This window comes from Myxine glutinosa, chromosome 1 (assembly GCF_964187855.1).
Source record: "Myxine glutinosa chromosome 1, kmMyxGlut1.1, whole genome shotgun sequence".
In the NCBI taxonomy this organism is placed as follows: Eukaryota; Metazoa; Chordata; class Myxini; order Myxiniformes; family Myxinidae; genus Myxine; species Myxine glutinosa.
The window spans coordinates 310,712,785-310,727,484 of NC_136261.1; the positions used below are offsets into that span (position 1 = coordinate 310,712,785).

At 41.9% G+C, this 14,700-nt stretch overlaps 1 protein-coding gene across 19 annotated transcripts in view; it reads right to left on the bottom strand.

The window, feature by feature from the left end:
* CPM (carboxypeptidase M) overlaps positions 1 to 14,700 on the bottom strand; it is a 102,527-nt gene that overhangs the window by 73,830 nt on the left and 13,997 nt on the right. For all 19 annotated transcript variants that reach the window (XR_013621467.1, XM_078768656.1, XM_078768639.1 and 16 more), the window contains 2 exons: positions 9,766 to 9,976; positions 5,968 to 6,065 (listed from right to left, as the gene is read on the bottom strand). Coding sequence is in view for 18 of the 19 variants with exons in the window: in XM_078768656.1 (XP_078624782.1) it covers positions 5,968 to 6,065; positions 9,766 to 9,940 (273 nt within the window). In the remaining variant the exon portion in view is untranslated. The remainder of the gene's footprint in view (positions 1 to 5,967; positions 6,066 to 9,765; positions 9,977 to 14,700) is intronic.

Here is a 14,700-nt window from a genome sequence, read left to right on the forward strand (position 1 = left end):
TTGAACGGATTTTGTATTTGTATAATATCATACAGTTAAGCTCAAAATGAAAAAGCCTGGTGTTGGCTTAACAGTTAAGTTGGCTTGCTTAAGATCTTAGGGTCTTAAGTTTGAGCCCCTTTCGTGCCGTTGAAATAACACCAGGTGGGTTGACTCAGCCTGTCATCCTTCCGGGGTCAGCAAAATGAGTACCAGATTACTGGGAACAGGGGGAACTGCATCAACGGCACAGCCACACTTCCAGAAAACGATGCAACCAGCAGCCACAGGCTGCCTACAAAACAACAACTGGAAATGAAAGAATTTCAAGACGATGGCAGATGTGCTAACGATTTGTTGGGATGTCTGCTACAGATTTCATATGGTGGAAGTTATATCCTGTAATTACCAAATGCTCTTGAATTTGAGTTTGTGGCTTGCAGTTGAGTAACAAATTCTGCTTATATTGGATGCAACTGTATAAAAAGCTTGGAGTACTGCTCTCCGTGCTTTTGATGTGCTTTGACCATGTCGAAATTTCTTTTAAATGTGCTATTGAAAGCCAGAATAAAACAATACTGAGTGGCTGGAGTAGAATATGTGGATAATTAAACTCTTTTTTTCACGTAAATTCACAGGGCACACATGCTCTTACAGCAACCCCATCCTGGTTCAACTCCCACAATCCAGGCTCACTGCACACCTCCACTGTTCGGTTCTTCTTTTCTCACATTTGTGGAACCAATTACTTGAGACTGTTCGATCTTACTCTTCCCTACCATCCCATATTATCTCACAACCATACCTGGGATCTTTTCTACTACCATCATCCCTACCTAACACAACCTTTTTACTCCCATCACCCATGTTCTCTTTCCTGTTTGTTCATTCCCAAACTTGTTGAATCCAAATGTGGTACCCCACTGCCCCCATTTTCAGTTTCCTACTTTTTAACCTTTCATCACCTCACTCTTCTATAAGTCTTGATCTGGTATAGATATATTTTTAAAGGCTTTACACTTTTCTTCATAAAGGATTTTTTTTAATGTAAGCTTTAGAACAATCTTCAATAGATGCACACACATGCACATCCCTTCCTCCCCATTTCCCTCCTCTCAAACTCCTATCCAAACCAAGATCCCCTCATTTTCTTCCAAGTGCCAATAGTCATGAGCCAATACAAAAGGAGACTGAGGGTAGCCTACAAGCAAGTCAGAAAATATGAATGTCAAATGGAACGAGGGAGTTGACCATCAACGACAAAGACTGCAAAATAAAAATCACAAATATTAATTCAGCAGTTAAACAAAAATAAATTGGCACTTTCATTTGTTACAATATCCACATCAACAAGAAAACAGATTGCAATGACAAACATATTGTTATGGCCCTGGTTTTTGGGATTTATCACACCCGGGAGGTGATTAAAGTGGGGAGCTGGGGGACGGAGGGATTAGTCGGCTCCTCCCGGACTACTGGAGCTGAGACCACACAGCATGAATAACTCCGTATCCCGGCGGGTTACTAATCAACCAGGAGTGCCAGCTTGTCTACCAGGTTCCCCCAGGGTCCTCCATCCAGTTGCCGTTTACCTATCAGTCAGGGGTTTTCCATCTGGGTCTCGCACCCTTGATGTGCTCTGCTCTTATCTTTTATATTTTTATTTGATGCATCCGAGCGAAAACTGCCATTGCACATCAGACATAGACTGGAGCCAATTAGTTGGAGAATAAAACCTCCCAGGTTAACACTATATGCGGACTGTGTTAGATCAATGAAAAAATAAGGACAGGCACAGACTGATCGGAAGAACAATTCAACAATAGGGGGTTTATTTCACAAGGCGAGCCGAGGGGGAGCATCCGGTGCAGTTCAAAGCAATTTGATGTACGAGCAATCAAAATGTTCAGAAATAAAAAGGGGACACGCAATCAAAAAGTTTCAACAAACAAAATTGTACAAGGGTTCAAAAAGGACAAAGAACAGGGACACAAAGCAGACTTGTCCCAAACTACCTAGCTTACACTCCTCACCTATCTAACATAACAGGGTACCCAGAAGACTCATCACGCGGAAGGGTAGACGAAGCAAGAGAGATAGAACAGTGTGAGGTTGTTGCGACCTCTTTATCTCACCAAGCGTGGGTTGACGAGCCCTCACTGCCAATTCGCTTGGGGAGGGACGTAAAAAGGAGGAAATCAGGCATCTACGGTGCATATTGAAGAGGTGTGGGTGAGGGTGTGGGTAAGGTGCAAGGAGGAAACTGGAAAGAGTCAAGTATCAGTGAGGTCTCTCTTAAAAGAACGGTTTGCGGCTGTGCCTTTATTGAGTTCTTGGTAGGTCCAAACTACAGGATGAGAGAAGAGAAAGAACATGTGGAGACAGACTAACTTAATGTGTGAGGTGATGGAGTACTTAATGTGTGTGAGGTGATAATTGGCCTGGTTTTAATGAACTCGCCTTGCACGGCACCTGCTTTACTCGCTTGCCCAGTGCTCCGTTCCACCTCTTGCTCTTCTGGCTCTGCTCCACACAACCAGCTCTGTTCCACCTTTTGGTGCCCTGTCCTCTGTTCAAAGATGTTACTGACAAAGCCAAAAATCTGACTCTCGTACATGTGGAACACGGTGCTTAAATACAGTTTCTTCAGGAAGTATTCACACCCTTTGAATTTTTGAATTATTTTCCCATTTTGTTGTGTTACAGCCTGACTTTAAAATTGATTCAACTGAAATTTTTTTTGTCACTGATCTACATATCATACCACATAATGTCAAAGTGGAATTTTTTTTTTTAGAAAATTTTCCATAATAATTAAACATGAAAAGCTGAAAAGTCTCAAGTCAATAAGTATTCAATCCCTTTGCTATGACACTCCAAATTGAGCCCAGGTGCATCCAATTTCCTTTGATCATCCCAGAGATGTCTCAATAACTTCATTGGAGCCCACCTGTGACCAATTAAATTGAATGGTCATGATTTAGAAAGAAACACACCTTTCTATATAAGGTCCCACAGTTCACAGTACATTTCAGAGCAGAAACTTTACCATGAAGTCCATGGAACTATCCATGGAACGCCTAGACATAACTGTGAGGAGGCATACATCTGGGGAAGAATATAAAACAATTGCTCGAGTGTTGAAAGTTCCCGAAACACAGTGAGCTCCATCATTAGGAAATGGAAAGAATATGGACCTACCAAGACTCTTCCTAGAGGTGGCTGACGACCAAACTGAGCAAACGGGCAAGAAGGACCTTGGTCAGGTAGGTGACAAAGAACCCAATGACCACTCTGACAGAACTACAGAGAAGGAAATTGGTCAGGTAGGTAACAAAGAACCCAATGACCAGTCTGACAGAACTACAGAGTTCCTTGGCTGAGATGGGAGAATCTGCCAGAAGGACAACAGTCTTTGCAGCACTTCACAATTCTCGGGTTTATGGGAGAGTGGCCAGATGTAAGCCACTTCTGAGAAAAAGGCACATTAATAGCACGCCTGGAGTTAGCAAAAAGGCACGTGAAAGATTCTGAGAGCATGAACAAAATATTCTGTGGTCTGATGAGACGAAAATTGAACTCTTTGACCTGAATGCAAAGCTCTACATCTGGCGGAAACCGAGCACAGGTCATCACCCATCTAACACCATCCCTACTGTAAAGCATGGCAGTTACAGCATCATGTTATGGGGTGCTTTTCAGTGGCATTGCATGGGAGACTTGTAAGGATAAAGGGACCAATTAATGGAGCCAAATACAGGCAACTCCTTGGGGAGAACTTGCTTCAGAGTGCAAAAGACCTTAGACTGCGGAGAAGATTTACATTCCAACAGAACAATGAACCTAAACATACAGCCAAAGCAACACTGGAATAGCTTCAGAACAAGAATGAGAAAGTCCTTGAGAGGCCCTGCCAAAGCCCAGACTTGAATCCCATTGAGAATCTCTAGAAAGATTTGAAGTTTGCTGTTCACCAATGCTCCCCATGTAAAGAGCTTGTGTAATGTTCTAATAAAGAGGAGTGATAATAAATGTGTCTTAATGATTTATCAGTGTGGTTTGATTATTATAGCGATTGTAGGAAGAGTGTGGTGTTGGCCAAATCAGCATCACAGTTTGGTTCTGGCGAGTGTAAGCAAATGAAGTAAGGTGGTCGAGGGACGCTGGTGGCGTGAGTTATGTTTTGATGTTGTGGCACTTGTTTATGAGTTTAATTAATAGGAAATTGGGATAAAAAGGGAAAAACCTAGCTAATCCCACACAACACATATTGACTCAAGAAGCCCACTACACAAAAGTGAAGCACTATTTGCACATTAACTGAGGAAAAACTAACTAGGGACCTGTAAGTTGGTTTCCCTTGCCTCGGTGCACGCTGGTTCATATAACCGCAACAATATAATCGTTTTGAGAAACATGGCAAACAATGTGCATCCAACAAATCACTGAGGAATGGATTTTCTGCTTAATGATATGTTTCTGTACACTGAATATGTTAAGCGAATAAAATTTGATAACATTTAGATCTAGTTTTTATGTTAATGAAAGTTCACTAGTGTTTCAATTAATTGCCCCACGCACGCTTCGCAAAAAATTGGGGTTGAGCAATTGGATCATGTCTGTCCGTCTGTCTGTCAGCAAACATCAGTTTATGATCAAGGAACAAGTTATTTTAATTGAAAGTCATCCTTTGGACATAAATCGGAACATAAATCAGAAAATAAATCTGCGGTTTTACACAGAGAGAAGTGAGATAATATTTTTACTCTGTCTGCCTCCCTGGCAGTCAAACAAAATTGAAAATTATTCCAAACAGGAAATTCACTGTTTTTAAGGACATCATTAAGGACACATGCAATAGACACAAATGACTAATGCAATGTGTTAGTTAGGGTGGTGTAATAGACAATGCATAAAATGGTGGTAAAACCCGGAATTAATTTCTTTTTCGACTTTTACAAACTTTACTTTATTTAAATTGAATTACATACTTGAACACTGTATAACACAAATTGCCTTCATAATACTTCCAAGGACCTCTAATTGTGCAGTACTTGAACATGTTCTATAGAATCTATAGGGTGGTATATAAGGGTGGTGCATAAGACTGCTTCATCTATCTATAATTCCAGTAATCTCTGTCTGTACGTTTGTACGTTTGTACGTTTGTACGTTTGTACGTTTGTCTGTGACCGCTGTTTCTCGACAACCACGGGTCCGATATACTTTTAACTTGCCAGGTATATTGCTGGGGACCCGAGGATGTGCCTTTTCAAGGTTTCATATTAATCGGACAATTACTTACCGAGCTATGTCCAAAAAACGATTCAACCAATCAGAGAGCAGCGAACGATCGCGTGTGCCGAACGTGGCGGGCACACTCTGCCTCGGATGGCACATTTGAGAGCGTATTCATTTATTTCACGTTTGCAAACTATGTTGGCGTTAAACTATGTTTTACAACTAATAAAAACGAATTTGCGATTCATTCGCTTTCCTGCGCGTTTGTTCACGCGATGGCGATTTCTTTACCAAACTCCGGAAGCCGTTCGCTTTGGACCAAACCATTGCATGTAAATAGAGGGGGGGGATTGTCACCACTCGCAAGCCATTCGCTTTGGACCAAACCATTTCATGTAAATAGAGGGGGGGGATATAATTTTAGATATAGATATAGTACGGGCATGCCCTAGTAGTGCTAAACTTCAGGAATTTTAGTAATGTTCTTTAAAATCATTATTTTATATAATTTAAGTACAGTATATACTTGAATACTGTGTGGGGTATTGTGTTATATTAACTCTCTCATGTTGTCTTTGTCAACATGACGCGATGGTAAAAAAAACAAGTATTCTAAATACCAAGCTCACAAACAATTTCTTTTCTTTTAAATATTTACATAATAACAACTTCACTTTGATATGGAGGATGGATTGGAGCTAAATAAACAAGTGCTTTCAAAATAAATCACCACAATACCATACTTGCCTCATTTCCATGAATGTTGGCCACATATTTCACCTCCGGGACACCAATGGTGTGATTCCAAGGATTCTTACCAATCACCAGCACCCACAGCTCGACATCTGCAGCAGCAAAAAAAAAAAAAGGAAAAATGGATTGAGAAATCGATTCAGGTCAAATGAGCTGAAACTGAGAATCGTATGCAGTGGCCTGAAAAAGTATTCACCTCTCTCCAAAGTTTTCACATTTTGATGCCACCTGAGGTTGTCATGATACTTCCAAATCAAACTTAATATATATTATCTTCACAAACTACTCGAAAGTGATAAAATGAAAAAATGCAGATAAAATGTGAATAAGTTAGATTAACAGAGAAAATCAGATGATTCTCAGTTGCATAAGTATTCAAACCCTTTGACTAATTAACCCTAAATCACATCAGGAGCAAATTATTTGTTTGAACAGTTACAAAATAAGTGTAATAGGTTTTACCTGTATGTAAGCAGTAGTTTAACTTTAAAATTAAGCTCTCCTACTTATCTAAGGAGTTTTAAGGTGTAACTCACTTGGTCAACCAACAAGGCAAACATGAAGACCAAGGAGCTTTCCAAAGACGTCAGACATAAAGTGGTAGAGAAGCAATATTGAGGAGAGGGTTATAAGAATATTTCAAAGTTACTCATTATCCCTTTGAGTATGGTGAAATTCATCATTAAGAAGTTGAAGACGTATCATACCACCCAGACTCTACTCAGATCAGATCTCCCATCCAAACTCAGCATCTGGGCAAGCAGGAAACTCTTTCAGGATATCACTGTAAATCCAATAATGATTTTGAAAGATCTGCAAGGCACTATGTCCGAGATCGGGGCCAGTGTTCATCAACCAACAATATCCCGTTCCCTTCACAAAGCTGGCCTCTGTAGACAGGTGGCAAGAAAAAATCCAATAAAAAGAAAAGATGCATATAAAAGCTCATATGAAGTTTGTGAAAAAGCATTTTGATGATACTGCAGGCAGGTGGAGAAAAAGTTGTGGTCAGACAAGGCAATAATTCAACTTTTTGGTCTAAATTAAATTCTGGCCTAAAATTATGTCTGGCGTAAACCTTACACTGCACATCACCTAGTCAACATCATCCCTACTATCAAAGATGGCGGTGGCAGCATCATGTTACAGGGCTGATTTTCATCAGCAGGGATTGGCAAGTTTGGCAGGATAAAAGGGACAATGGATGGTGCAAATTACTGGAGAATCCTTGATTAAAACATACTTGAGTCAGCCATTTATCTGAAACTGGGTAGGAGATTCACATTTCAGCAGGATAATGATCCGAAGCACAAAGCTAAAGCCACGCTGGAGTTTCTGAATAAGAAGAAAATAAATGTTCTTGAGTGGCCCAGTCAAAGTTCTGTCTTTAACCCAATTGAGCATTTATGGTGAGACTTGAAGATTGCAGTCCATCGACGATCCCCATCAAACTTGGTAGATATAGAGAAATTTTCAAATGAAGAATGGGTAAAGATTTCACCATCTCACTGTGCAAAGCTGGTAGAGACCTACCCACAAAGACTCATAGCAGTCATTGCTGCAAAAGTTGCTTCCACCAAGTACTAACTTAAGGGGCTGAATACTGTTAAAACCAGTGAATTTTGATTTGTACATGTTTTTTAAAGGTGTTCCTGACATGTAACCTGCTTCAACTATAAGTGTTTAGTTTGATATCTTTAGGTATGAATAAAAAATTCATTTGGAAAAAAAAAATCGACATAATTCGTAATTCACCTAAATGTGGTATTATTGGTAGGGGGTGAATACATTTGCAGGCCATTGAAATTTCACACTGAATGAATGATCGTTTTAAGGCCATTTTCCCCGCTGGAGTGGGGGTTAGTCCTTGCGGGTGCCATGACAATCATGGTTGTTGTTTGAGGCAATGTTTTTATGGCCGGATGCCCTTCTTGACGCCAGCCCTTGGTCACACTCTTATGATGCGCAGGGATACGGTGTACCTATTCTAGGCTGGGGTACACACCAGGATCATTCATCCCAGAAAGCTGGTACTCAATTTGCCGACCTTCGATGGATGAACAGGCTGAGTCAACCCCCCTGGCGTTAGTTCAGCGATCGACCGGGATTCGAACCCAGGGTCCTAGGATCCCAAGCCAGCACCCTAGCCGCTATGCCAACACCAGACTACACTATAGTAGATTAATAAGCAGCATCTGCCTTATTACCCATCACACAAAAAAAACAAACCCAAAAGGTAATGTTGACTGAATTCAGAATAAAACTCTCACTTTACATGTTTATTGTTCCTGAGGTGAAGTACCTGACTGTAATGGAAACATATATTATCATGACCTAATTTTATTTTCCTCTTATTGTGCTGCCTGTGCCTTTTTTTTCTTCTTCTTCTTTTTTGGTCTTGACCCTCTTCTCTCATTTTCTCTTTCAGGGTAGGACATGTTCCAAAAAGAAGCTAAACAAACTATACGACACTCCTCTGCTGTAAACAAAGTCTTGGTTATGAAATGATACGTCATCTGAGGCTAAGTGGTACTCTTTCTTAGTTGTTTCAGTTTTATACGAATGGAGTATAGTTTGTGGAAGAGTATAGTTTAATACTAATAATAATTACCGGTAGTCATATTTCATTTTATAACAATTATTGTTATTTGGCTGCACCTTTTTTTACTGGAATTGATTGCTGCGAGCAGACAGACAACCTCTGTAAGCTGGATTTCTCAAGATTCTCAATCTGGATATATACGGAGACAAACATCATGGAAGTGGTGGAAAGAAGGATTGTTGAAGACATGGAGGAGGGATGCTGTAGGTGTGAGAGGAGGGTTGATGGACCAGGCATATATGAGTGAGAAGCTTTGAAAAATAATCCATTGCGAAGACGAAAAGACGAGGAATAGATCATGATGAAGAAGAAGATCACATGGAGTGTTCCTACTGGAGAAATTAGGAAAGTGAAGCATTTGTAAATGTATTTGAAAGCTTTAAAAGGAAGAAGTGCTTCATTCAACGAACATTCATTTTGTAGATATAAAAGCTGAAAGTGACTCTACATACCCTGTGTGTAGGCAACTAGTCTGGAATGGCAGAGACAGCAAGTTATTCGAATCCCACTTTGTCATCCTGAAATCAAAATGCATTTTCGTGATATTTTGTGTTTTGACAGAGACTTTATTTGTACTTCCTGTAAACAGGAAGGTATCGTTGTGAAGAAGAAAATGTGTAAGAGCAGCTACAATTAAGCTTAATGGAAGGAATGATGTAAAATCGTGAGAAGCTTTATCCAGAAACAGAAAGTGCACATGATATTCAGGAGTGGTAACCGGTGAGCATGAGACTAACCAATACCTGGTGGGAAAAGAGGACCAGAATACTCATTTTCCACTACATACATTATTAAAGCCATGTCTGCAATGTAAAAAATATCTGTAATCATTTGTGGACTCGTCTCGTTGCAAATTCGGACGCACATATTAGACACCTTGGTTTTGGCTTCTACTGACATGACATTTGCTGACGGAGTGTACCGATCAGTGCGCTGATTCTCTTCAATCAGAGTATAAACACATTTGAAGGTACAAAAACAATACAAGCCTCAAGACCTTTGTTGCTTAACTTTTTTGTGACCAATATAGATAGGCAAGACTGCCTTTTCAACATCAGAATTATAAGCAAATTTTAACTTTAATTTCACAATGCATACTTAAATTGGTGACATATTTTGTTCGTCACACAACGCCTTAACTGGTAAATAGACATTCAATTTCAAGCTGGTTCAGAGCAAAATAAAGGCACCTCTAGTGGAACGGCCAATGCTGTACAAATGCGTGATGTTTGGGTGTATCTCGTGCATTCGTTTCAAGAAGATTTCGAGCAGTGCAGCATCATGGTAGCCAAAATCCAGCACAGCGTTTACTGCAAGCAGGGTGAAAGGAAGGCCGAATGCTTGCAGGAGCCTCCAGGTAACCATGACTGCTGTTTGGGAATGCCACAACCTTCCGGTATGCTGTCACAAAATTAGAGGATATGTAGAACCTTTAACATCCATATACATACTGCACAGTGCACATACAAAATGATGGAATTTCCATGAAACTGATTCTTGAGACAACTTATATTGCTACAAAATGATCCTGAAATCAGCTCAATTTTTTCCCAAACACATCTCATCTCTCTCTGTAGATCCCATCGATATAGCTTATTGAAGGTTAAACATGATGAGCCTCAAAATATTTCTGTCCAAAGGAACATGACCATCCGGCGGTGTATTGGGGGAACACCTGCTCTGTAAGGCTGGCAGTTGGAATTTCCATTCCAGTTTTTGATAAACTTGTGTTGACCTTCCCTTCCAGCTTAACTGATAATTTAAAATAAACATAAATTTGTGCTCAGTTCCTTTTTTATTTATACGTGTTGGGTTCTGACTTCTGATTTACGGTATCTATCTATAATTCCAGCAATCTCTGTGTGTCTGTGTGTCTGTGTGTCTGTGTGTCTGTGTGTCTGTGTGTCTGTGTGTCTGTGACCGCTGTTTCTCGACAACCACGGGTCCGATATACTTTAAACTTGCCAGGTATATTGCTGGGGACCCGAGGATGTGCCTTTTCAAGGTTTGTAATTAATCGGACAAGTACTTACCGAGCTATGTCCAAAAAACGCTTCAACCAATCAGAGAGCAGCGAGCTATCACGTGTGCCGAACGTGGCGATCAGACTCTGCCTCGGACGGCACATTTGACAGCGTATTCATTTATTTCACGTTGGAAAACTATGTTGCCGTTAAACTATGTTTTAAAACGAATTCAAACTGCGATTAAATTAAAACGATTCCTCGTAACTGCGATTTGCGAACTTCCGGACAGTGACGACTTCACTTCCGGCAGCCAATCACAGAACGCTTTGTTGCGTAGGCGTGGCCGATGTGAGACGAGCGGAGCTGAGCGCGTTACGAGCTGACCGCCATTACGGTACGTAATTCGATTTCTTATGCGCATTATTTCTCCCAATTCAGTCAGAGCGAAGGGCGGAAGCGAAGAGCGTTGTTTTTTTTGTTTACGGGCGTACGGGCGGGGTAGAGCGTACGGGTAGCGTTTTTTTTTTTTTTTGGCAAGGAACGGGCACCCACGTACGGGCAATGCCCTAGTATATTCAATCAGAGCACAAAATATATTTGGCCGACCTCCCCCACCACTCCTCACCCCTCCCCCGCTCCCCCAATCACCATCCAACCTATCCCCCTCTACCATTCCCCCATGCTACCACAAGCCCCGATCCACCATCACCACCACTAACCCACACCCAAAATTCACACACTAACCCACATGCGGCATGGATTGCTGCGACCATCAAGCTCCCAGACACGTTTGAGACGCAAAGCTGATTATCAGCTGGCTTAAAACATTTATTTTCTTTTATCATACCCCTGTCTGTTTTTGTGTCAGCGTGGAGGGTCCCTCAAAGTAGCAAATATTTATTTTACCTCAGTCTTTACTTTGCCATGCTTTATTTCATTAAACCATTAATTGATGCATTTCCTTTGTTGTATTTTTTATTTTCCTTGTCTCATTTCTGTGTTTGTGGGTCTGAGGATAAGCCCAGTGAGCTCCGTGCAGGTAAACATTTGGGTCTCCTCACTCGCGCCGATGGACCACCCGCCAGTTTCGGCTATGCACCTCGGAATTTAAAACTGTTACGGCCATTCGTCACCCTGTGGTCTTACCCGTTATGGCTGACAGGACAGTATATATCAGCTTTGCACATCTGTATTTGGGAGTTTCTCCAATTCCTTCTTGTAGATTTGCTCAAGCTCAGTCAAGTTGGATTAGGAGTGTCGGTGAACAACAATCTTCAAGTCTTTTCACAGATTCTCAATGGGATTCAAGTCTGGGCTTTGGCTGGGCCATCAAGGACTTCAATGTTCTTGTTCTGAAGCCATTCCAGTGTTGTTTTGGCTGCATGCTTGGGGTCAATGTCCTGTTGGAACATAAATCTTTGCCATAGTCTTTTGCACTCTGAAGCAGGTTCTCCTCAAGGATTTGTCTGTATTTGGCTCCATTCATTGTTCCCTCTATCCTTACAAGTCTCCCAGTCCCTGCCGCTGAAAAGCATCCCCATCGCATTATGCTGCCACCACCATGCTACACAGTAGGGTTGGTCATAGATAGGGTGTTGAGTTGTACTTGGTTTCTGCCAGCCGTATCACTTTGTATTCAGGCCAACGAGTTCAATTTTCATCTTATCAGACAACATAATCTTTGGCCTCTTGCTCTCAGAATCTTTCACGTTCCTTTTTGCAAACTCGGGACATGCTGTCATGTGCCATTTTCCCAGGAGTGGCTTCCCTTTGGCCACTCTCCTTAAAGCCAAGATTTGGGAAGGGCTGCAGAGACTGTGGGCCTTCTGGCAGGTTCTCCCATCTCATCCAAAGAACTCTGTACTTCTGTCAGAGTGGTCCTTGCATTTGTGGTCACCTCCCAGACCAAGGTCCTTCTTGCCTGGTTGCTCAGTTTGGTCGGACGGCCAGCTCTAGGAACAGTCTGGGTAGTTCCATATTCGTTCCATATTCGTTCCGGTGATGGCAGTCTGTGTAGTTCCGATGGAGCTCACTGTGCTCTTGGGAACTTTCAACACTCTAGAAATTCTTTTATAGCCTTCCCCAGATCTATGCCTACTCACAATGCCATCTCGGTGTTCTACGGACAGGTCTTTGGACTTCTTGATAGAGTTTCTGCTCTGACATTAATTGTCAACTGTGGGGGCTTATATAGAAAGGTGTGTTTCTTTCCAAATCATGTCCAGTCAATTGAATTAGCCACAAGTGGACTCCAATCAAGTTGTAGAGACATCTCAAGGATAATCAAAGGAAATTGGATGGACCTGAGCTCAATTTGGAGTGTTTCGCAAAGGGGTTGGAAACTTATTGACTAAAGACATTTCAGCTTTTCATCTTTAATTAATTTGTAGAATAATTCTAAAAACAAAATTCTACTTTGACATTATGTGTATATCAATATGCAGTTGGACCCTACTATTCGCGGTTCTGCTATTCGCGGAATCCGCATATTCATGGGTGATAAAATGCGACCTGTTTCTCTATTTGTTGAAAAGTGTCCCGCAAATTGGCGTTTTTTTTTTTACTATTGGCGGTCGTGTTCCACGAAGTCGTGGTTTTGTTTTCTATTCGCGGCCGTGTTCCGCAATTTCGCTTTTTTTCAGGGGCGCAAAAACAAAATTTTCACGAGCTGTTAGTTTGACATACGGTACAGGTACAGTTATTTATACAACCCATCTTTCACCAGCCCTGCATAAAGCAGCTGGACATACACAAAAAACTATCTACGAGCCACAAGCATGACTTGCTTATACATTTACTGCTGTGTGATTTGCGTTTTCATGGCTTTCGCGGCTGCGAATTTTAGCCGGACTATAAACGAGAACTTCGTGGGATGTTCTGCCAGCTACGAAACCAAGTCACAAAGACAAACCCACGAATTATAGAATACAAATGCTTCATTAAATCGATTACTATTTGAATTTTCAGTAAAGCATCTTCAGAGATATTAGACAATGAAAATGCTTCGGGGGATGTTCCATCAGCGACAAAAACAAGTCAACCCAGCAAATTATAGAATGCAAATGCTTCATTAAATCTATTATTGAAATTAGCAGATTGTATCAATAGAGCATCATCCGATAACATCCCCCATAGAAAATGTCAGGAGATTCACCCCTCCCGCAGCTACCCACAATGCTCGCAATCCTACATATACAGGCTGTGTCCTCGATCCCGATCAATGTTCTCGTCCCATTGCTTTGACTTGGGTTTTTGACCCGCTCTGCTCATCGTTCAATCATGGCTCCCCAGCGCAAGACCAGTGCCGAAGATGCGTCGACTACCAAAAGGCAGAAGACAGTTATGAGCCTCAGCAACAAATTGGAGCTGCTCGACCGGCTTTCGAGAGGAGAGAGTACGGCCTCTGTGGGCAGGCATTATGGCGTCAACAAATCCACCGTTCGCCACATACGGAAGAATGAGAAGGTGATACATGACATTATTTCAGCGAGTTCTGTATCGAGTACGAAGGTGGTCACCCATGTCGGGGATGATGTCCACATAGAAAGGATGGAGAAGGCCCTCAGCATATGGATCGAGTACACATGCAGAAGAACATGCCTTTGAGTGGACATCTCATTCGTGAAAAGGCCAAACAAATTTACGATCATCTGTCTGGCACGGGTGGTGCCAGCATGAGTGATGCACCGAGCGATGATGGTACAAGCAGCGAGACTTCATTCACTGCAAGCAGGGGATGGTTCCATCGTTTCAACCGGCGGTACTCTCTCAAAAATGTGAAGCTCACAGGGGAAGGTGCCTCCGCGACCCATGAGCGGCAAAAGCATTCCCTGCTCAACTCGCGAGGCTGATCGAAAAGAAGGGATACCTCCCAGAGCAGGTGTTCAACGCTGACGAGACTGGCTTCTTCTAGAAAAAGATGCACATGAGAACTTTCATCTCGAAGCGTGAGGAGACAGCATCAGGAATCAAGGCTGCCAAGGACCGGGCATCACTTCTCCTCTGTGCAAACACAAAAGGGACTTCATGCTAAAACCCATGATAATGTACCATTCCCTGAACCCGTGCAATAACAAGCAAATTCCGCCTGTGTTTTGGAGGGCCAACAGGAAAGCCTGGGTGACAGCAGCAACCTTCCTGGACTGGTTCCATAATTGT